Source organism: Carassius carassius, chromosome 41 (assembly GCF_963082965.1).
Source record: "Carassius carassius chromosome 41, fCarCar2.1, whole genome shotgun sequence".
NCBI lineage: Eukaryota > Metazoa > Chordata > Actinopteri > Cypriniformes > Cyprinidae > Carassius > Carassius carassius.
The window spans coordinates 6071669-6095955 of NC_081795.1; the positions used below are offsets into that span (position 1 = coordinate 6071669).

At 35.2% G+C, this 24287-nt stretch overlaps 1 protein-coding gene across 1 annotated transcript in view; it reads left to right on the forward strand.

Annotated features, from left to right (window-relative positions):
- LOC132123507 (gamma-aminobutyric acid type B receptor subunit 1-like) overlaps positions 1-24287 on the forward strand; it is a 53121-nt gene that overhangs the window by 26002 nt on the left and 2832 nt on the right. Inside the window, exons 10-24 of the mRNA XM_059534165.1 lie at positions 153-254; positions 1420-1485; positions 1670-1861; positions 2238-2483; positions 2789-2852; positions 4006-4083; positions 11342-11492; positions 12159-12291; positions 12443-12559; positions 15431-15538; positions 15737-15830; positions 18573-18700; positions 21285-21413; positions 22472-22612; positions 23498-23795. Coding sequence (XP_059390148.1) covers positions 153-254; positions 1420-1485; positions 1670-1861; positions 2238-2483; positions 2789-2852; positions 4006-4083; positions 11342-11492; positions 12159-12291; positions 12443-12559; positions 15431-15538; positions 15737-15830; positions 18573-18700; positions 21285-21413; positions 22472-22612; positions 23498-23758 — 2010 coding nt within the window. The 3' untranslated portion in view covers positions 23759-23795. The remainder of the gene's footprint in view (positions 1-152; positions 255-1419; positions 1486-1669; positions 1862-2237; positions 2484-2788; positions 2853-4005; positions 4084-11341; positions 11493-12158; positions 12292-12442; positions 12560-15430; positions 15539-15736; positions 15831-18572; positions 18701-21284; positions 21414-22471; positions 22613-23497; positions 23796-24287) is intronic.

Below are 24287 nucleotides of genomic sequence, written 5' to 3' on the forward strand. Positions count from 1 at the left end.
GCGCTTTGACCATTCATCTCCCTTTGTTCTTCTCTTTCATTCGCTCCTTGATCTTTTCATATGCCCTCTTCCTGTCTGTCCTCCGCTCTCCACAAACATCACTCCTGTCCTGTCACTCCTGCTGTCTCACCGCTCTCTCTTTCTCTCTCCAGACTTTGGATGATCTGGAGGAGTGTGTGAAGGAGGCCGGCATCGAGATAAGCGTTAGACAGAGCTTCCTCACGGATCCCGCAGTGGCTGTCAAAAACCTGAAGGTGCTTTGATGAAAAATTCACCAGCCACTCACTTCCTCTCCTTAGCCTGTTTCGGGTAGCTAGCATGAAAACGTATATGAAATAAATCAACACTCAGAAGAATCGGTCTCCCCTGTCAGATCAAGTGACGGTTTGGATACTATCTCGGTTGCTACTGACAGTTATTATTGAATAGTTAGCATTTTTAATTGTAAAATTATATTGCATAAAGAACTCATGGGACTGTCTTTTTAAATGGTTGGCTTAAAATATCTTTGCCTAAAATGTTTTTAAAGGTCATGTGCATGATTTTTTTTTCAATGCTACAATACATTTCTTTTCACATCTTATTATGCAGAGACAAGGAATCCTTGAAAATGTTTAGCAAAGCTTTTTGAAAATGATAATTATTTTTGCAATTCCCTTTGGTTCCACTAATGTTGCAGAAATTACACACTTCACCTTTAAAAAATGTCACAAACAGAGTAAATAAAGCAATAAGTGTTCTTACAAATGGTTAAATCACTGTAACCCACATACTTATGTGCCTTATTTCTTTTATATAGTAATGTTCCAAAGAAAGTCATATTTATAATAAATAATTATCAGAATAAAAAAATGATCCTAGCAAGTAATGTAGTTCATTATCTTTAGGCTGTTTGGAGTTACCAATACACAAAGCAGCATTTACTTGCAGCTGATCAAATCATAATTTATATAGTTATAATATAATTATAATAAATGTTATTTAATATTATTAATGTTATATAGTAATTATTAATTTAATATTTATATTTAATAATTTCAATATCTTATAGAAAGCATAGCATTTATTTTACTTGGAACTATGAGTTTCATAATTTGTATCAGTATAAATTTAAGTCAACAAATCGTGGTAAAGTCATTTGTTTTCACTAGCTGTGTTTCCATTCGTGCTGCGAATTTAATCTATGCAAGAATATCAGATTATTGTGCAAATAATGCATCCATAAAGCATCCAAAAATCGTCACTTCCAGGGAAAATGGTAAAAAAATATATTTTATGCTGGTCACATTCACATATTTTAATGCTAATTTTGGGATTGTGAATAAAACACTGAATGTAAATCATGCTTAGTGATACTTTACGACGTCACATTGTGTGATGATTCTGTGTCTTGTTTTCTTTTCTCTAATACGTCTCCAGCGTCAAGATGCAAGAATCATAGTCGGCCTCTTTTACGAGACTGAAGCCAGAAAGGTGTTTTGTGAGGCAAGTAACAATTACAATTCTTTTTACATCTGAGCTGTCAATTTATTTATATCAATTCCAGACTATTCTGTTCGATGTTTCTACTCAGCTTGAGTTAACTCACTGAGGCTTAACAGAGATTAAAATATTGAATAAGATTATTGCTTAAGCACAAACCTTCAAAACATGGTTTCATCTTTGGCAGGTCTTCAAAGAGAAACTCTATGGTAAGAAGTATGTTTGGTTCCTCATCGGGTGGTATGCAGACAACTGGTTTAAGATCAAAGATCCAGCCATCAATTGCACAGTGGAGAACATGACGGAAGCCGTGGAAGGGCACGTCACCACTGAAATTGTAATGCTAAACCCAGAGACCGTCCGCGGTGCCTCCAACCTGGTGAGTGGCTCTTAAAGGGATAGTTCACCCAAAAATGCAGTGTTGAGTATTTTTTATGATAGATTTATGCACTTTATTTTGCTTCAAAATCTTGAACACTATTCACTGCCATTATAAAGCTTGGAAGAGCCAGGACATTCTTTAATATAACTCAAATATAACTTAAATATAACATATGTGTGTGTGTACAAATATGATTGTATTCGTCTGAAAGAAGGAAGTCATATACTACACCTAGTAATTTTCAATTTTGGGTGAACTATCCCTTTAAGACTAATTCCTATTGACAATATACTGACAATAGATGATGCTTACATAAAAACCGTCTATAAATATTTCATGATGAGATCATAAACCCTTCAAAAACCATCCACAGACCTCCCAAGAGTTCCTGGCCCAGCTGATGTCACGTCTCGGGGGGAAGAACCCAGAAGAAACGGGTGGATTTCAGGAAGCTCCGCTGGCGTATGATGCTGTGTGGGCTCTTGCACTGGCCCTCAATAAAACGGTGGCCCCCCTTAGGGCCAAAGGCTGGACATTGGAGGACTTCAACTACAACAACAAGGAAATCACTGCTGAAATTTACCGAGCCCTCAACACCAGCTCATTTGAAGGAGTGTCTGTGAGTTGATGAAAAATAGCTGTCAAATAACACTGAGATAAAATACTCCAGAAGATAGTTTCCCAGACTTGTCAGAGAGTCTTAAAATCACAGAGACATCATCAGTCTCAAATGAGCACATTTTTATGATAACAATGAATCTTGAGTTCCAATTCATTATAGGATGATTCAGCCTTTATTTTCTCTTGATTTTTGCCATTTATATTTCTGTTTTTATGGTGAGTCACAAATGGATTTCTTAAATGATGATTTTGTATTGATGTAACATCTTTAACTGTTTCTATTTATTCATTTGTGTCTTGTAGGGTCACGTCGTGTTTGATGCTCAAGGTTCACGTATGGCCTGGACTCTCATTGAGCAACTGCAAGGTACAAACAAAACTGAAAAACCGATGTAGAAGATAATGATAATATAAGTATTGCACTTAAATGCATTTTTGAGGATCACATCCTACATTTTTGTGGTATTGTATATTTGTCTGTTCTGTTGACTGTTCACTTATGATGTTAATACAATTTCTTGCACCGAATAAACCGTAAACATATGCATTTTTTATGTGAAAATGATATGACAGTTTTTTCAAAGATTATGATTGTAACAACCATGACGGCATTTCATCCACACAATTCTGCTGTTAGAAATAAAGTATTCTATATATATATATATATATATATATATATTTAAAAACTGTACTTGGATAATCCGAATAATATGAATCATGAAATAAAAGGACAACTAAGAGTGCTACTGAGTGTATAATTTGAGCTGTTGTGTAAACAACACACAAAAAAGATCACATTCTCCTATGATGCATGGACATTATTAGTAGACAAATTAAACTAGTGAAAGTGTGAAAAGCGACTTTATTTTAGAAATAACATTCCTAAAACAAAATTTCTTAAACTCCATAGGGCCTAAACTGCCTGTAGTTAAAGAAAAGCCCATCTATCCTATTTCCTCCTCATTACTTCACTGTGTCTGCGGTCGTATTTTAGTGTTAAAGATATCTGAATGCCCCATAGTTTTGTTTCAATGAATGGTCTGAACTGGTGAGAGAGTCTAATTTTTGTGTTGTGAAAGTTTGTCTACATAGTACATCAATCAATTCCGAACAATATGTTCCCTTTCAGATTAACTTTGATCAATGCAGTCTGATTTTTTTTTAAATCTTCGACCCATTGATGCAGCTCTAAATCGACTACTTTTTCAGATTTGCAGAGTCAGGCTTCTGTTGAAGCTTTTATTGCAGTGCTTAGTGCAAGCAAGTTTTCTTAATGTGACCTTTAGTTGACACACTGTTAATTAGATGCTATATTTACACAAGAAAACTTTTAATACAAGCTTTTAAAATATCATTACATTGTTCATTTTGTCCATAGTACCAAATTCATTCATGGACAGATGAGGGTCTCTTTGTTTCGGGTCGAGGCTGAAGAAGATGTCCGCATGAGAAGTGGTTTCATATACACTTTTCTTTCAGGCTTTTCAAATCTTTCATTTAACTTGCTTTTTTTCCCTCAGGTGGGAGCTACAAGAAGATTGGATACTATGACAGCACAAAAGGCAACCTGTCCTGGTACGGAAACGACAAATGGATCGGTAAGAGAAACCAGCCTTTTTTCTGCTCGTCAAGACAGCTCTGTCCATTCCACTCCTGTCACCTTTCACAGCCGCACTCAGCCCGTCGAGATTGAGGCTTACCAGTATTGATTTCTGTTAGCTCAACAAAGCCCTGTCGCGCTCTTTAATACATCGCTAACAATTAGCTGTCCTTCCTGCCTGAGGAGGCCATACAAGCCCAGGGGAGCGGAGAAGTGGAGCCGCGGTGCTGTTCACGGCTCAATCTGACCTTTGTGCAGCTCTGTGAATTTTCTCGATTGACAAACCAGTATTGATGAAAGAGATGTAAGGCACAGAGCGGATCAAATGAAAATGTGTGATGATGCTCACTGATAAATGGGAAAGTACAATGTGTAGGAAAGAGTGTTAAATTGAAAAAGTAATTTAATCTTCTTGTGGAATGGTAAACCAAGGTTTTGTTCAGACAGGCATCAAAAAAGCAATTTTTTGACATCTTCGTCTCCGATCCATTAAGCAGTTTGCAGTCTGGAACAAAGGGTCATAGTGGGACCCCTATATATAGATCTGTATACACACACACACACACACACACACACACACACACACACACACACACTCTACCGGTCAAAAGTTTGGGATCAGTAAGACTTGTAATGTTTTTTAAAGAAGTCTCTTATGCTCATCAAGGCTGCATTTATTTGATCAAAAATACAGAAAAAAAAGTAATCTTGCAAAATGTTATTACAATATAAAATGCTGGTTTCTATTTTAATATCTTTTAAAATCTAATTTATTTCCGTGATTAAAAGCAGAATTTCTATCAGCCATTACTCCAGTCTAAAGTGTCACATTTAAGAAATCATTCTAAAATGCTGATTTATTATTAGAATTATCAATGCTGGCAACGGTTGTGCTGCCAAATTCTTTTTTTTCAGGAATCTTTGATGAATAAAAAGTTAAAAAGAACAGCATTTATTCAAAATATAAATCTTTTCTAAAAAATATAACCAATTGCTGTCACTTCTTAACAATTTAACACATCCTTGCTGAATAAAAGTTTTAATTTCTTTTAACAACAACAAAAAAAAGAAAGAATAAAAATTTACTGACCCCAAACTTTTGAACGGTAGTGTAGTGTATATTGTTAGAAAATGTTTATTTTTAAAATAAATGCTCTTCTTTTTATCTTTCATCAAATTTTATTTATTTATTCATCAAAGAATCCTGAGAAAAAGTATCACATGTTCCAAAATAAATATTAAGCAGCACAACAGTTTCCAGTACTGATAAAAAAATCAGCATATTAGAATGATTTCTGAAGATCATGTGACACTGAAGACTGGAATAATGATGCTGAAAATTCAGCTTTGCATCACAGGAATTAATACAATTTTAATGTATATTAAAATAGAAAAAATGTATTTCACATCATAATAATATTTCACAATATAACATGTTTCCTTTATTTTTGATCAAATAAATGCAGCCTCGATGAGCATAAGAAACTCCTGTAAAAAAACATAAAAAATTGATCTTATCCCAAACTTCTGACCTGTTGTATATATATATATACACACACAAAAACACAATGGAGATCAAAAATAGAGAACAGTAACCACTGTAGCACGAAAGATTACTACCAAAATTTTGGAGGGTTACAGCTGTCAGAAATGAGTAGGAATTGTAGAGGCCCCTTCTTTGAAGAACCTCGGCACATCTGCGGCCGCAGGACTTCTCTAGTTTCTCCCACTGTGTAGGTATGATCTTAGTCCACTCTTCTTCCAGTCTCTTCCATAGCTCGATAACTGTAGTGGTTTCCTGTTCCAGTTCTAGTTCTATGAGCCAGTGTTTTCCAGAGATTTTGATCTTGGGTTTAGATCAGCACTCTGTGCCGGCCATTTAATTAATTCAATGTTCTTGGCTTCAAGGAACTGCTTTACCCATTTTGCAGTGTGATGGGAGCTAATTGGGATTTGCAGGATCTTTGTACCTTGACTGGGAGATGCTCGCAGGGAAGGAACTGCATGTTGCAGAAGGAGGTTCTGATAAACATTTGCATTCATCCTGCAATGTATCTGTATAAGATCCCTGTTCAGCGTTGAACTGACGAGTAATTCCAGCTGCCGTGTTGAATCGATTCCCAATTGAGTCTCCACATTATCCTGTCCTCCTCTCATGCATTTGTCTTATGTGGACGACTAGCCTTTTTGAGAGACTTGAATTAGTGTCATTGTAAGGATGCAATATTTGAGAAATCACAGATTTGGAATGACAAACTTCTCTTGCAATGGCTGAAAGTGTCATCCCATTAGCCTTCATCTGGACAACCTCCTGTCACAGGGTTTCAGTCACCTTACAGTGATCTGCCATCTTACAATCTCAGTGTAAATTAGAGGAATTCTGTCAAAGGGGTCCTATGATACGATTTCAAATTTTCCTTTCTCTTTAGAGTGTTACAAGCTGTTCGTGAATAGATAAGATCCCCCAAAAAAGTGCAAAGACTAAAGTCTCAAACCCAAAGAGAAATTCTTTATAAAAGTTAAGACTCGTCCATGCCCCCCTAAAACGCCTTGTTTAAACATGCCCCCACGTCTACGTCACTTTGTGGGAAGATTTTCATAACGCCACATGCCAAATGTTCATGCAAAGAAAGAATACGTAACATTTATTCTCGCTGTTGCTGCCAGAGCCATGTTGTGGAGACCCTGTTTCTTTGTGAAATCGAAAATACTTGAAATCAGTGGTTAAGTTGTATTTACAACACTGTTCCAGAACTGTTCAACCCAAATATTCAGATGTGTGCAGCACATTTTATGGAGGACTGTTTCCTGTTCCTGGGAGAGAAGACTACAGTGCCAGCTGTTCTGACTCACAGTCTGTAAGAACATTTACATATTTAAAGGATTTGCCACTGATGATCCAAACACAAGTTTTGAGCAGTGTAGCTCTTATTGTTTGTCGTTTCTCCGATCACAAATGCAGATATGGTTTTATGTTCACGCGAGTCGCGATGCAATGCAGCACAACACGTAAAAAGACAGTTTAGGTCAATACAATCCATAATTATGTTCCCACTGGATGCAACAAATGGCTCACTTGTAACGGGTTTTGTTTTTGTGTTTTCACGCAGGTGCTCTGACCGGAACATGCATTACAGTATGTTAAAGGGCGTAACATTTCCATTACACACTTGAGGCACATTCCGCATTCTGTACATTATTGTTGCTCCTCTATGCCCCGCCTTTCTTAAATGGTTCAATTTTTTAAAAGCTCATTGTTCTGAAAAGTGAGGTGTGTTCTGATTGGCCAGCTATTCAGTGCATTGTGATTGGCTGAATACCTCAAGTGTGTGACGAAAATGTTACACTCTTTAACATACTGTAATGCCGTTTCCCGGTGCAACAAGACAAAACCAATAAAACCCATTACAAACGAGGCGTTTGTTGCATCCAGTGAGGACATAATTACTGATTATAATGACTTACACTGTTTTTTTTACGCATTTAGCATATAGCAGAAAACTTTCTGCTAGTTTTCATGTCACAGCTCAAGCAACAGCAACTACAATTTAAAACGTGATTTTAATAACATTTTTGGAAATATGTCTGCATCTGAAAGATCAGATTAGATGAAATACTTTTCCCCCCTCATTTGGGATGCTGTGTGACTGTAACGTCACACAAAGTGCAGTTTCTGTGAATGAATTCACTTATTTAGGCTCACAACTGTGTACTGAATGACCAAACGGTTGAGTGGTTTCACACTCAGCATATGCATGAATGTGTAAATACCACAGAAATGCATCTAACGCTTGTATTGTGTCATGTGCCTCCTGAATTTATTTCCAATTTTCCAACATCTTTGGCCAGTCAGTCCTAAAAATGTGAAGAAAACAAAAGAAACATTTTACTTTTAAAAATGTCCTGTCAGGTGTAATGTCACCCTTAGAATAGCTTCGATAAAACAAATTACAGTTGTCGCTCAACTTGCTCCTTTTTCTACATGGATGCTGGGAGACTATTCTAGTGAATCATTTACAAAAGCACCAATCGGTGCATTGGTTTTCTGCCAAGAGATGGGAATTGAATTGCCACCACCAAAATCCTGTATTTTCTCACCCAAGAGATATAGAGGCGATTATTTGCTGGATTTGCCCAGTCCTCTTCTGTGACTCATTCTTGATTTAGGCTTTAATCAGTCCTTCATGCTGTGATCCCATTGAGTGGATTCCACCAGCGTGACGGTAACAAAGCAGCGCTGCCCTACATTAGACGAGTAATGACCTCACACTTTTGAATGGCTACATGGTGAATATCAATGCTGCAGGCAGAAGTTTTGGAAAAAGTGAAAGCTTAATATAGATGTCAGCGTCAGTTTATTGACTGAACAGTGCAATTTACAGTATTTGACAAGGTGATTACAGTGTTTCAAAATGCATTTAGATTTGCATGTTTCTGAAGGTTTTGAATATTATAAAAAGCACACAAGGCATGGTCCCGTGAAGTCAGAGAGTGTGTTTAGATACTTCAGCCTTAGATAGATCTTTTTTTTCTGTGAGAATGTCTATTTTCTTTGAAGCAATCTCTCTCTCTCTCTCTGTCTCTCTCTCTGTCTCTGTCTCTGTCTCTCTCTCTCTCTCTTTCTCTCTCTCTCTCTCTCTCTCTCTATATATATATATATGTATATATATATATATGTATATATACAGTCTATGGTTTGGGGTCAGTAGGTTATTTATTTATTTTTTAATAATAATAAACTCTCTATTTGCCAAAGAATCCTGGAAAAAATATACCATGGCTTTCACAAAAATATTCAGCTGTTTTCAATATTGATAATCACAAGAAATGCTTCTTGAGCAGCAAATCAGCATATTAGAATGACTTCTGAAGGGTCATGTGAACTGAAGACAGAAATAACTTATATATTCAAATAGAAAAGTTATTTTAAATTTAACAGTATTTTTCTGTATTTATGATGTAATAAATGCAGCCTAGGTGAGCATACATTCATACAAGCATTTTCTTACAGTGGAAATTTCCAAACATATTGATCTCACACAAGGTTGATAACACTAAGACATATAAAAAAAGTTCAATTTAAAACAAACGCTTGCTTCCTTTAATAACATCTGTGCATTGACTAAAAATAGAAAATAGTGATTCCACTCCTTCACTTTCTCTGCAGTAACTTCCTGTCAACAAAAGGGACTGCAAAAGGGCATAAAGCCAAAAACCGCCGAAAAACAGTTTGACTTAATATAAAATAATTTTCCTCACTCATTTGCAAATGTCAATTATGGCTATTTTCAGAAAAGCTGAATTCTTAGTTATGACCTATTTAGTCATGTCTTCGTCTTTCCTCCATGATGAAAAGTGGAGCATTGAGCTGGTGACATTGCTTGCCGTTTTTTGCCCTTGATAATAACTGAAGTGGCAGATGTTCTTTCCAAATAGCGCAGAACCTCCAATTGAACCAATTGGGTGAGATTCTCAAGCATTTGTGTGGTTTCTAATTTTTATTCAAATAAAAACTTAGCCTCTATAACATAGAACACAGGTCAGAACTCAAGATTGGTTTCTTTTTGAGCCACATGGCAATGACCGTGTTTTTCAACAATCTCTTGGTAGCTCCTGACAACCACTTTAGCATGACTTTCTCTTCCAAATCGCTGTGGAAACTGTTGTTAAGGCAGGTCTCCATAGCAACACCCTGTCCTGATTCTTAGATCAAGGACGACGGAAGGTTTACTGTGCGAATGCTTCAACTGAGAGGACAGAGCTTTCTAACACACACACACACACACACACACACACACACACACACACACACACACACACACACACACACACACACACACACACACACACACTCTATCTCTATCTATCTCTCACAGCATTGCTGTCACATTGCAGTAGCAAATGTCAGGTGTCACTCTTGACCCTTTAATGTTCTGACATTCTGGAAAGTATCAACAAACATGTGTCACTTTTGATGAACCCAAGGGCCAGCTGTCTTTCACGTCACACATGCCTCACAGTCAACTTTCAGTCCCTGATAATGGCACGGTTGCTTCTGACAGAAATATTCATCATTCAGTGTTATATTTCTGCTAGTTGCTGTCATTTGTTTGTCTTTTTCAAATAGCTTTATACACACATGGCAGCCATCATCACTGTAATTATTGTTTCCACAGGAATCCTGTTTTTGGTTATAATTATTGTGACAGATTGAATGGCGAGAGGCATAAATTCATGATTTTTGTCACAGTTCCAGGAAGAGTGATAACATTAGTGTGAGAAGTGATAACATAACACTTTTACTAGGAGTTTACAATGGTGCAGTGAACTCTTTAGTTACTTCAGATTGACACAGTGAGTTAATTTAATACATAGTTAATAACATTAATTTACCTTGGATCAAATGTAGGCTCACTTACTGTTGTTTATTTAGGAATGAGGACTGACAGTTTTAATACACAGCATGAAGATTCAGATTCTTAAAACTAACGACATCAAAATTTGATTCAGCACTTGAATTTGTTTCACTGCAATAAAAACTCTTGTCGGAATATTTATGCCTTGACATTAGTCTTCCTGCTCTCTTCCACTTTGATGTCCCGTCATGTAAACCAAATGTCTTCATGTTACAAGCCAATGTGTTCATACAAGATGCCATCCATTAAAAATCCACCCAGATATATCAGACTTCTCATTTTGCAACATGTTGTTGTTGGAAAATTTTAACGGAGTCACAAATTTTTTACACATTCCTTGTCCTTTGGATATTTGTTTATTAAATATTTTACCGTATTTGTAGAGCTAGAAATAAAAGTGTAGCACTCACAGCTCTATTTAACGCATCCTAAAATCTGTTTCTTAGAATTCTGCAGAGTTTCCTCCAAAACAAGCGCCGAAAGTGTGAAAAGTGTGAAAGAAGTCCTGCTAATGTGTGAATGTTGTGAGCTTCCTTTTCCCCTGACATTTTCCAGACACTTGTCGTGTCAAACTTGCCCAGTGGCCTTATTTCACAGAAAATTTTCCATTAATATTCTCTCCAAGTCATGTGTTTCTGAAATCTGACAGCGCAGACGTAGCTTATGGCTCTCTGAACTAAGCTGGAATATTTTGCATGTGCTCTTTCAACTGTCAGTGAAATCAGTCTCTGATTTTTTTTAAACATCTAGTGTCACTACGTTGTGATCTAAATGCTCTTATCTGCCGTTCCGTTTATTTCAGTTTCTCTGATTTTCCCTGACTGGTTTCTCTTTTGACAGGCCTTGGCCCTCCGGCAGACCAGACTAAGGTGATCGAAGAGTTCCGTTACCTTTCCCAGAAGCTCTTTGTGTCAGTGTCTGTCTTTGCCGGGCTGGGAATCCTTTTGGGCATAGTCTGCCTCTCCTTCAACATATACAACAGTAGTGTCAGGTCGGTGTGTTCAGAAGAATTCAAGTGATCTGAAGTGCTGTGAAATTTAGCAATCTGTGGTAATTTTATGATCCTTTTGTGTTGGTCAGTATGTTAGCTCTGTCCATTTGAATTATTTTTATGGTAGCACACCTCCAATAAGCATGTATCATGTTTTATTTTATGGAATTTTATTTTTGTTGACCAAGTTTGTTCAATGCAAAAAAATTATCAAAGTTTATGGTTAATATGACAAGTTTGCCAGTGGAGTTGGAATGTTCAAAAATACTTTATTCAAGAAATATTGCCTGAAAACAAGTCATTAAGACAATTTTCTTATTTTAAGAGGGATTCAATATTTTTACTTAAAAAGAAAAGCAAAGATAATTAAGAAATTGTTTGCAAAGGTGCATCACATTGTGGCTGGCACACTAACCGTTATGACTAAAATGAAATGATCGTGGATAAAGGTTTTAATAAAACCACAAGGAAACTGAACTGAAAGTTCTTATTTTAGAAGATTCAGGAAAATTTGATATTTTCACGATTTTATGACTCTTATAAATGCTCCCATGACTTTTACAAAATACTATTTCAGCCCAGCATAAAATGTTTTGGGTTTCTCATTTTGATACAGTGTAATATATCTGTGGACTGGGTTATAATCTGTTGTAACCCTTCTGACAGATACATTCAAAACTCTCAGCCCTATCTGAACAACATGACAGCAGTGGGTTGTGTGCTGGCTTTAGCAGCTGTCTTTCCTCTGGGCATCGATGGCCTCCATGTTCATAGATCACAGTTCCCTGTGGTCTGCCAGGTAGTGTCAGAAATGTTATACTCACTTTTTTATTGCAGTTTTCTCTCATTCAGCCTTGACGTCTGTGAGATCTAGATAAAAAAGATTTGTTATAAAAAAAGAATGGCTGCTTTGAAACTGAGCTCCCAAATCAACTCTTTCTCTCTCATAGTTTCGCCTGTGGTTGCTAGGACTGGGCTTCAGTTTAGCCTATGGCAGCATGTTCACCAAGATCTGGTGGGTTCACACCGTTTTCACCAAGAAAGATGAGAAAAAAGAGAAGAGGAAGGTAAATCGGTCTTGAGTGGCTAATGTATCTTGCATTTAAAGGAATAGTTTTCCAAAACATCTGCCATTATTTTCTCATGTTGTTCCAAATCGGTATGATTTTCTTACCATCTTCACTCAGCTTCATAATATTTTAAACTGTTAAAATTATCATTATACAATTATTATATAAATATGTAATAATTAATAATAATTGTAATATTATAATATTATAATATAATTATATTTAAAAAATATATAATTTTTTAATGTAATATTTATACTAATGAATATATTTATTAATGTTGTCAAATGATTAATCACAATCAATCACATCCAAGATAAAACTTTTTGTTTACAAAAATATTATTGTGTATATATAATCACACACACATAAATTAGTATATATTCTATATATATATATATATATATATATATATATATATATATATATATACATACACACACACACACACACACACACAAACACAAACACATAATGAACATACACAGAATACACACATATATTTTGTAGACAACATATTAATATATATTATATATATATTGTTTAATATATTTATATAAATACAATAAAATAAATATATAATAAATTATTGATATTAATAATAATATTATATAGAGTATACAGTTATTTAAATTATATAATTATTGTAAGTTATATATATATATATATATATTTACACACACACAGTAAATTATGAATACTCATTTTATAATTATTATAATATTTTTCAAAAAACTGTGGCAGTGTAAATATATTTTACTTGTGCTCCACAAGAACTAGTTTTGAATGACGTGTGGGTGAGTAAATGATGACAGAATTAAAATTTTGGGTTGAACTGAGAAATGAATTTAAAATAAATCACATTTGATTTAATTAGAATGATGACGGCTATAGACTTTGCATTTTTCAGTAACTCCTAAATAATTTTCAGATAATTCTGCAGAATCTGTAAATGTGATGAATTCACTGTTATCTACTGCATATGAAAGAATCCTGCACCGCTGACTCTACGGCGTTAAATGAAGCTTCCCAGCTTGAAATAGAGAAGGAACTCCCCCTCCTCTCACATATTCTTGCCGAGAGAAGTTTTGTCCATTTCTTCCTTACTAAACACAAACACACTAATAGCATCTTGACACGTTGTGTTCACTCTGATCCCGTGTCCTAAAGCAATAAGACACGGCATTAGGGAAACCCTAAGACCTCATCAAACGACAACCAGATTACCCCGACTATGGAATATGTTTGAATATGGATGAGCATTAAACTACTTTTATGGAAATCCGACCTTCAGGGGGCTTTATTATTCAAGTGCTCTGCACGACGAATCGAGATGACTTTCAACTCTCCCGATGCCCGTAATGGGGCAATTTGCCTAAGTGGTTCGACAGCACTTGAAGAAAGTTCGGCGCTCAGGCTGAATGTGGCAGAAACGGGTGGCTCTCGGGTCATTTGATGTCTTCACGGTGATTAAAGGAGAGAGAGAGAGAGAGAGAGAGAGAGAGGAGAAAGTGTGCAGTGAAACTCGGTTCTATCCCGTTTTCCCAGTCTGACGGCCCGGAGGGAGCCTGCAGCCACAGATTAATGGATGGAATAGAAACTGAAAATAACTCCACAACTGTAACACATTACTTTCTTCATGTTTGCTGATAATTGGCAGTCTACTTTCCTGTTAGCCACCATGCAGCGGAGTAAACACAATTGTAATGGTGTCAAAGCAATTCTGTCATTTACCTTGACAGGGAAGTAAACGTGTTATTCAGAACAGCACCTTAAATGCATTGATTCTTAAAAATATTTCTGTCATTATTTATTCAACCCTCGTTTCATTCTAAACCCATATACTTCAACGTTTGTTTCCTGTGAAACATAAAAGTAGAACTTTTTGAAGAACCATCTCTCGACATGCAATGACTTTTAAGCTCAAAAAAGAACAAATAAATCATTGATAAAGAAGTTTACTGTATATGGTTTATGTGCTGTATCTTAAGTCTTCTAAAATCATACAATACTTTTTAAGTCATTGTTCACCGATAATTTTCATTGCTGCATGTTTTTGCAAGAATCTGTTTCTCACACAAAGCCATCATAATCCGTTGTTGTGTTTTTGACCTTTTCTTCAGCTTTTTTTTAACCATGCTGCTTTATCTTTTCTACTAATGCCTGCAAACGGAGTTGAATGTGTCCAGATAAAAAGACTATAAAATAATGACATTCATTTACTGAGGTGTTCTCACAAGCTTAATGCAAAAAATACATAAAACACAAGTAGTGTAATTCGATAAACGATACAAATCACTCTTATGAGTCCATTCATTGGCAAGTGACTTTTTTAACCCATTCTTGTTTAAAAAGACTTGGAAATCCAAAATATAATGATCCATTTTTTATGTGTTTTTGAAAGAAGTCTCTTATGCTTACCAAGACTGCATGTACTTGATCAGAAATACAGTAAAGCAGTAATATTGTGAAATATTATTACAATTTAAATGAACTGTGTTCTATTTTAATATGCTTTAAAATGTAATGTCTTTCTGTGATGGCCCTTCAGAAATCGTTCTAATGTGCCGATTTGCTGCTCAAGAATTGAATGTTGAAAACAGTTGTGCTGCTCAATATTTTCGTTGAAACTTTTTGGATGTTCAGATGAAAATGTGTAAAAATAAGACTCAAAAAACGTTCCCCTTTTGTCTTCCACGGAAAAAATGACGGTATACAGAGTCTACAATAATGTTTACAACTGCTGCAACCATGCATAATTGTAACTTTGATTCCTCCTTTACAGTATAGCAGTCTATTGTTAGTGTCTTGATGCTTTGTGACTGTGTGTCATTGACTAACGATTATGGTCTTGTTATTTCGCCGCAGCACTTGGAGCCGTGGAAGCTATATGTGACTGTTGCAGTTCTGCTGGCTATTGATGTTCTTTCTCTGCTTATCTGGCAGATCATGGACCCTCTGCACATAACTGTGGAGGTGTGGTGACACTTAACTTTTTTTTCTTGTTGTTACTGTGAATTTTTTTGAGAGATGCCTTGGAAATTTCTGCCGAGCAAGCTCATGGAAGTAGGTGTTAATGGTGAAGGATTGTAGTGCAATGCTCTGCTGCATTGACCTCAATCTCTGTCCTTTAAAGTGCTCTCGCTCACTCTCTTGTTTTCTCGCTCTAAGCAGAAGTTCACTAAAGAGGCTCCTAAAGAAGATCTGGATGTGTTGATTCAGCCTCTTCTCGAGCACTGCAGTTCAGAAAAGATGAACACGTGGCTTGGTAAGCATCAAGCACTTACTCACCCTGTCCGGAGTCTTTTTAGTTCAGTATTTTTAATAAAAAAACACTCTAATCCTGAATATTAAACTTTGTTGTGAAACTCATTAATATGAATACATCGTAATGCTAAAAAATAAACATGATTTTATTTATTTTTTTGCTCCTGTGCGCTGTGTTTGACACCAGAGTCTGATTTAATTTTATTTATTTATATATATCTAGGAGTTTCATTATCGGTTGTTTCGCGCTTTGCACTTCACTGCTACAAGTTGTTTCTGAAATTTAAATGAATAATTTGTTATATCCTCAAGAGTTTTTTTTTCCCGGTTCATTATGTATTCCTCTCACCGTTTCACAACTCATTCTTTCCCTCTCTCACGATCTCTTTTTCACACTTTTCCTCTTGCTCTGCCTTCCTATCAGAGCACCGCAGTGTAAAATTAAATTTTGTGGGTCAGTGCCCAGGTCTGGATCTCATAGCCTGACTCTCTCACACTGTAACAGGAAGATAATATTACAGAGAGAGAGAGAGAAAAACTTCTCTGAACTCGAAACGAGATTAAACTCTTAATGTGACTTATTAGTCCCTCTCTTCTCTCTCACTTCCTGTATCATTCTTCCTCTTTTTATATATTTATTGTTTCTGTATTTTGATTGCTTTCACAATGTTTTAACTATGAACATATAGACAGGACCGGGATCATCTATTTTCACGAACATGCTGAGTAGGGGTGTGACGAAACACTTATCCCACGAGACGAGACACGAGACTGGGTTCATGAGAGTTAGACAAGATTTTTAGACTTTTTTGAAGAAATCCTCCATGATGAAATATATAGGGAAAAATAGTATTTCATTCAACTGAAAAACACAAACTTTTTTTTTATTCTAATACATTTTATGCCATAATAAACAACATGTAAGCACTGCAAAATGTTTTGCCATAAACTCAAATGACAGGCAAGTAATTGCACAAAAATTATAATTAGTATAAATAAACAACACAAATATCCCAGCAGTCAAGTTTACATTATTTAGTAAACTGATTTCCACTTTAATAAAAAAGACATAATAAACACGATTAATATAACAATTAGGGCCTAGGGCCCTATTCATTTTTTTCCAAATAAATTTTTTTAAATTTAAATTTTCTGGATTCCGTTTTCATTTTTCTCAACTCTTATTTAATAGTTAATTAAATTGTATCAATTAAAAAGCATATCTAATGAATTAAAATCATGAAACTTATATATTTTCACATCAATTTATTAAAAGTTGAACAAAAAAATACATTTAGGGCCCTATAAAATGTTTTATTTTTTTCTCTTAAAGTAGCCTTATGATTTTTCCCCCTCAGAAATTTCTGTGTTGTGTATTTACATTTTTCTGGTTATCAAAGAAGGCATAAAACATTAATCTATCGTTAATCTTTAAATTATTGAAATTTTAACCAAACTTTATTTTTTGACAAACAAAGGGGATGTACTATTAAAATGAAAACATGGAAGAAATGTTGTGTGATTTGTTCCTTGAAATATAATGTGTAATTTTAATAGTAGCAGTAGTTCTGGTAGTAAGCTTTGTACATTCTACTGAAAAATAGTAATGGGCACAATGTTTTTAAATCAAACCGGACTTTTATTTTGACGGGTTGCCGTGAATCCCTTCTGTTGTGTGTATGTAATAGGACACTAGTTTTACTCAATCAGTAAAATTCTCACGAATGACTCTCAGAGCAGTTCTGCAGATGTTGTTCATGTGTTTACGTCCTCGTTTAGTGAGACGGCAGATGCTGAAATCACCACGAGCGTCACGCACGCTTAGTGTGTGTAATAAATGAAGTCACGCTTCTGCGCCATTCATTAACACAAACACGCAGAACATGAAGGATTCATATTTAAATCGACTTTTGCAGCTTAATATTTACAGATACTAGTCCATATCGTGATTTATTGTCCATATATTTGATTTAAGTGAAATGACATACTTTTGATTAATTAATTCAAAATTTGACAAATTCCGTGACATTCCGTGAATTTTTATGACGAGATAAATACTTCACCACTTAATTTTCCCGCTTATTATGCTGCCACTTGCCTGATGTGAACATAAAATATCTTGCATACCACCAATGGTGAAGGAGCCAGTGTAATGCAAATATATCTGAAAAAAGGTCTGCGCAAGGTTTTCGTCATGTTCCCCTAATGCCGAAGTCATATGTCACTTTTTAGGACCAGAAATTTTCACATTCCACATTTTCACCAAGTTTTATTACTGTAATATAGAAAATATGTACTGTCATGCACAAAGCATTTTATATAATTTAAATTGTGAAGTTTTCGTGGGTTGGTATTTGTTGTACTCATTTTAATTTTTTACTTAAAAAGTCTGATAGACTCAACCCAAAACTTATTAATTTATGCACTCAAAAGTATTACAAATTATAAAATGTCATTTTTATATATTTTTTCCCAGTTAAAATACATAAAGATGGTGTTAAATGTGGCATTATATATGATTTTAACAAATCATCCACCTCATTGCTTCACTCCCAAAGAACTATTTTAAGTTATCATTATTTTTTGTATATTATTGGACTCAAGACCATCACATACTGTACATAACATACATCACATACAAAAATAGAAAGCATACAGTTTCCATGTGAGACATTAGCTTAATCCAACCTCTTTAAGCTTTAAGAGCACTCACTATACTGTAAGTAATGCTTTCTCCTTTCAGGTGTGGTGTACGGCTACAAGGGACTTCTGCTGCTGCTGGGAATCTTTCTGGCCTACGAGACCAAGTCCATTTCCACAGAGAAGATTAATGACCATAGAGCGGTCGGCATGGCCATCTACAATGTAGCTGTAAGTCTGGCCGCTGGATATTTCTATATATTTACAGCACAAAATGTCCTCAAAGTGTAGTCTAACCATAGCTGACAGCTGGGAGAAACACTGTTTCAACTGTTTCATCAAATATATAATTATATGTATCATATGTATTTTAGGAATACTGTTCCCTTCCAGACAAAACTATTTAACTATTATATCTTCCCCTGGAGTTTAGCAGCCGCAACATGTGACTCCTTTATAAATATATGACGAAAGGTTGAGTTAATTGTGAAACTGCTCATAAGCAGTAGTAGAAAACTGAGTAAGCTGTCACCCGGGGCTGTAGCAGTTTCTGGAGTGCTATTGTGCTGCTCGTCCGTCTTCTTGAAAATGAATTGTTTCCCAGCAGGTGACTTTTTCCGAGCAGCTCCCAGTGTTTTACTTGCCGCCCATCTCACTTCAAATGCTGTGTCTGCACTGAAGAATTAAGCAGTTTATTCATGAAAAAAAAGTCTCTTTACCTGTTAGAAAACCAGAATGACATCACTAAATTGATTTTTTGTTTGTTTTTGAAAGAAATTAATATTACCCCAATTATGCGTTATATTGATAAGTGACAGTGAAGACATTTCTAATGTTTTCTACAAAATATTTCTATTTTAAGTATTTTTGATCAAATGAATGCAACCTTGATGAGCATAAGAGAGCATATGTATAAAGGTTTTTATTTGGTTTCTTACTCTTTCTGGATTTTAACTTGACCTTTATGACTTATTAATGAAGTTATTAATATTAATATAACGTTTTGTATTTATAGTTAAATACAAGAGATTTTATTTTATTTGTCTTTTAATTTATAGCTGATGATTTATTTTCTTATTGTAGCAAGGTTAAAAGTATAAATATTAAATTATACTATAAGATATTTATATAATGTATTTCTACTATTTATTGATTGAAATAAAATGTAAATCAAATGAATGTATTAAATATGATCTATAACTACAATAAAGACTTACTGTGAAAACAAAATAATAGCCATTGATGTAATGCAAATTTTAAGTGTATTTATTTTTGTCAGCAACTATGTTCGCCTTGTGTTTGAGCCTTTTTAGCACAGTTTTTGAGTGAGGTGTTGATTACTGTTTTTTTGTGCTTCGCTCTGAATTGCTCCACTGCTTGCAAACAGTTTGATTCCAGCAATAACTCCAAGTGCTTCGCAGGATTATTTGCATAATTGCCCCCATTTGCTCAAACTCGGACTTAAACATCCTAATTAGGGAAACAAGGAACACTTCACTGGTAATGCACTGACGCTTTACGTCAGTCCTACAGCTATTTTTTCATAAGATCAGATGAAGTCCCAGAGCGGCACCATGTTTCTGCCTTGTGTCAGGAATAACATGCCTGCTTTGATGCTACTCAAGGGTTGTGGGCTTGATCAAAAATAAAGAATTTACTGTCTGTTTTTACACTGATGCAAGATTCAGAAACGAGCCGGTATAAAGGTCACAAGGGAAAGTACAAATCTGATCTACGTACAACAGAAAAAATCTTTTTTTGAGATCGTAAACGTAACGAGCGGTTTCCTTTCCATCAGGCGATGTTTTGTGACTGGTAGATGAACACAGAATAGCTCGTATCGCTCCAGTGCTGTCGAGGTCAGAGAGGAAATATATTTGTGGTGCTCTGGACGATGCTTTGACTCTAACAGTCATGGCAGTCAGGTCATCGCTCACAGTTATCGCTCTGTAGAGTCATTCTAGGCTGTTGAAGGTAAATACCAGTTATTTTTCCACACTGTCTGCCAGATATGACATCACACATTGTAGCCTATAAGATCGTCATCTCTCTGCTGCCTGCTGCAAGTGTTTCAACAAAATGACCACTCTTTTTCATCGAGAGTTCTCTCACTTTTTGTTTTTGTCTCATGCTCCTTTCTATCTTTATCTCATCAGTTTCTCAGCTTTCATTCATGGCATTTTCTGCTCTGCAATTTAAGTTTTCTTACAGTTAATTTACGCCATCTAGTGGTGATGATAGCTTGGTACACGAAGGCCTTGTTTAGACAGCAAAAAAAAAAAGTGTTTATATATATGTGTGTGTGTGTGTTTTATCTTTATATCTGACTCTTTTATCTGAAAGGCAAAACAAACACTTGAAATGAGATTTTACAAACTAGATCAAAACCACATTCGTAAGTGGGTTTAAATAAAAATTTTTATATTCATTTTTAGGGTTTTAATGTTTTCTTTTCTTTTAATCACCTGCAAAATGGCCGACAGACAGATAGTTATAAAGATCTGATTAATTTCGTTGTGTGCTTTTTTTGTCACATTATTGTAAATATTATTATTATTTAAATATTACTATTTAGGTTTCATTTATTTTTATTTCAGTTTTTTTTTTTCAGTTATTGATTTTAGTGCATCAATTTAAACTTATTTTGGTTAGTTACTAGGCAACTATTATCAACAATGTAATTAAATTTAATTATTTTAAATTTGAATTGAATTAAATTGAATCACCTGCAAAATGACTGATTTAAGTAATATCTTCACAGTTATATATTCACATTATTAATGTTATTTTCTCTCTTTTTTTATTCTGTTTCCAGGTGCTGTGCATGATTACTGCTCCGGTGACCATGATCCTGTCCTCTCAGCAGGACGCCTCATTTGCATTCGCCTCTCTGGCCATAATCTTCTCTGTCTACATCACGCTCGTGGTGCTCTTTGTGCCCAAGGTACAAGCACTTAAATAATTCCCTGCTTCGTATCACTTCCACATTCATGCTGGTTTGTCTTTATGCAGACACAGAATTCTCATTTTGTCTGATTTCGGTTCTTTCCCTTGGCTCAGTTTCATTTTTGTTACTGCATAAGGGTGTTAAGTTTACATTTCGCTCTCAACAAGAACGTGTTTCCTCAAAACAGAAAAAAAGTGATCTTTATTTTAGAGAACACTTTCTTTTTTAAACTTTAAATTTTTTTACTCAGCACTGGCAGATGCTTGATTCTGATTGGTCAATCACAATATTATGTGGTCAAATTTTCTTTATATAATTTTGTTTTTATAATGCCTGTTGAACTATAAATATCTTGTGAAACATTTCTAATAGTTTTTCCTGTATTACTCTGTGGCAGTGTGAAGAGTTATTATAATTTGTATTAAATTATGAAATGTAAATATTGAATTAGCTTTTTTTATTTTCACTTTTATTTTTAGTTTATTTTGTAGTTATTGTATTGTTTTATATTTTCACTTTTTAATTCATTTTCTTTTTAAGTTTTTATTAATTTAGTTATGTGCTTTTGTAATTTTTTTAATCTTTGTTTTTAATATTACTATTTAGGTGTAAATTACTCTTATGCCATTTTTATTTCATTTGCGGTTTTTATTTATTTCCAGTTAATTATTTTAGTGCTGAAACTTAAACTAATATCATTTAGTAGACAAGCAACAACCAATTTTTTCATGTAATATTTTTTATTTATTTTATTTTTAAAAAATTATTTATAGTTTTGTTAATGATAACAAACTTGCTTTGTGGTCTCTTCTCACATAATGAAAAAATAAATCAATATTTCATGTCCATTTATTTATTTATGTTAATAAACCTGATAATTTACAAAAGCAGAGGTTTATCGCAGAATAAACCATTCGGAGTAATTTATTTTGCGGCTGCCTGGCTGTAAATGATGCCTTACTGATTACCTGTCCTCTCCTGCACAACATCATATAAACTATTGATTTCATAAATTCAGTGAGGCGCCTCATAGATCTTAACGGTCGTTTCTGCAGATACGGCGTTTGATCACTCGTGGTGAGTGGCAGTCGGAGCAGCAGGACACGCTGAAAACCGGCTCGTCCAACAACAACGATGAGGAGAAGTCAAGACAGCTGGAGCGCGAGAACAGGGAACTCCAGAAGATCATTCAAGAGGCACGTGCTCCTTCTCTCTCCCTCCATCCATCACTTCCTCTTCTCCTCAAGTGCTCGCAGCTCGTGTCTTAACTTACACCATAATAGATTAACAAATTACTGCACAGAATGGGATCCCATAAGGGTAGAATTAATTTCTGAAATTATATTGTACTCGATTTTGTCTTTGACCTTGTCAGTTGTTCATTCATTAAGGCCGGGATATGCTTTATATAAGAGGAACACACACACACACACACACACACACACACACACACACACACACACACACACACACACACAGGCCTAAAAACAAACTAAAAATGCAAAAGAAAAAAACCTACAGTTCATTAATCCTTTAATACTGGTGAACAGAACTAAATAGTGGTGTAAAGCAGCGCTCCAATCCTTTCATGCGAGCGGACCCCATTTCAGTAGCTCTGAAACCTCCGCCACTGCTTCCCCTGTCAACACAGACCACATCACAGAAGCTTCAAAGAAAACAAGATCAATAAAAGTGTCCAGTACAACATAAACTAGAATGTATTTGAATGACAAATAAACCGAGTCTGATTCTTTATGTGTACTGTAATCTAAGATCAGTTTGAAGCATTATGTCAACTGCAACATAAGAAACCCAAAACAACGTATAAGATAAAGATAAATGTTGATGTATGGGGGTGTGTGAAAGCACGTTACCACTCAAGAGATGTGTGGCCGCATGTTGGGCCAACACAGGAAATACACGTTAAGGAAATGTTAAAAGATTAGATCATTTACTCACTCTCATGTGGTTCCAAACTGTGTGACTGACTTTCTTCTGCTGAAAAACAATTGAGAAGTTAAGCAAAATTAATACTATTAATGTTATTTTATATATTTTTGTGTGTGTTTGTGTGTGTGCAGAAGGAAGAAAGAGTGATGGAGCTGCGGAATCAGCTCGCAGAACGTCAGGCCTTGCGTTCTCGTAGACGCCCGTCCGTCCAGAATCAGAACCAGAACCACAGCGTCCCGTCGTCTCAGGCCGAACCCCCCAGCTACTCCCCCGCAACAGACAAACGCTCCCTACCTCCGTCCTTCTCCAATTCTTCCAACCTGTACCAAGGCGAGGGCAAACTGAGCCGAAACAACTGCCACAACAGCCGTCTACCCCTGCTGTACAAATGAGTACAAATCCAGGACGGTGGAATCTCAAGAAGGCAATGTAAAGTTGTGTTCGTAGTTAATGGACTTTAATTGATGAGTTTTTAATTCAGCTTTTGGATTCCTGACATTCACTTTTGATAACTCCCCATCTCAGTTATAAAAACACATTATTTTCAACTCTATTTATATGAATCCATTCATATAAATTCAAAAGGTTTGGGTCAGTAAGATTTTTTAATTGTCAAGGCTACATTTAATTGATTGGAAAATACAGTAAAAAGTAATATTGTGAAATATTATAACGATTTAAAACCGTTTTCTATTTTAATTTTATTTATTTTCAGCATCATGTTGCATATTCAATAACAGAGACCAGTGATGTCAGGATATAACTCCACAGTCCTTGTCCATTAATCAAACCTTTTTTAAAGGAATGTTCTGGATTCAGTACCAGCTGAATTGACAGCATGTGTAGTATAAAGCTGAATAGCAAAACAACAACAAAAATAAATAAATTGACTTGTCCCTCATTTTCAAAAACATTTACAGT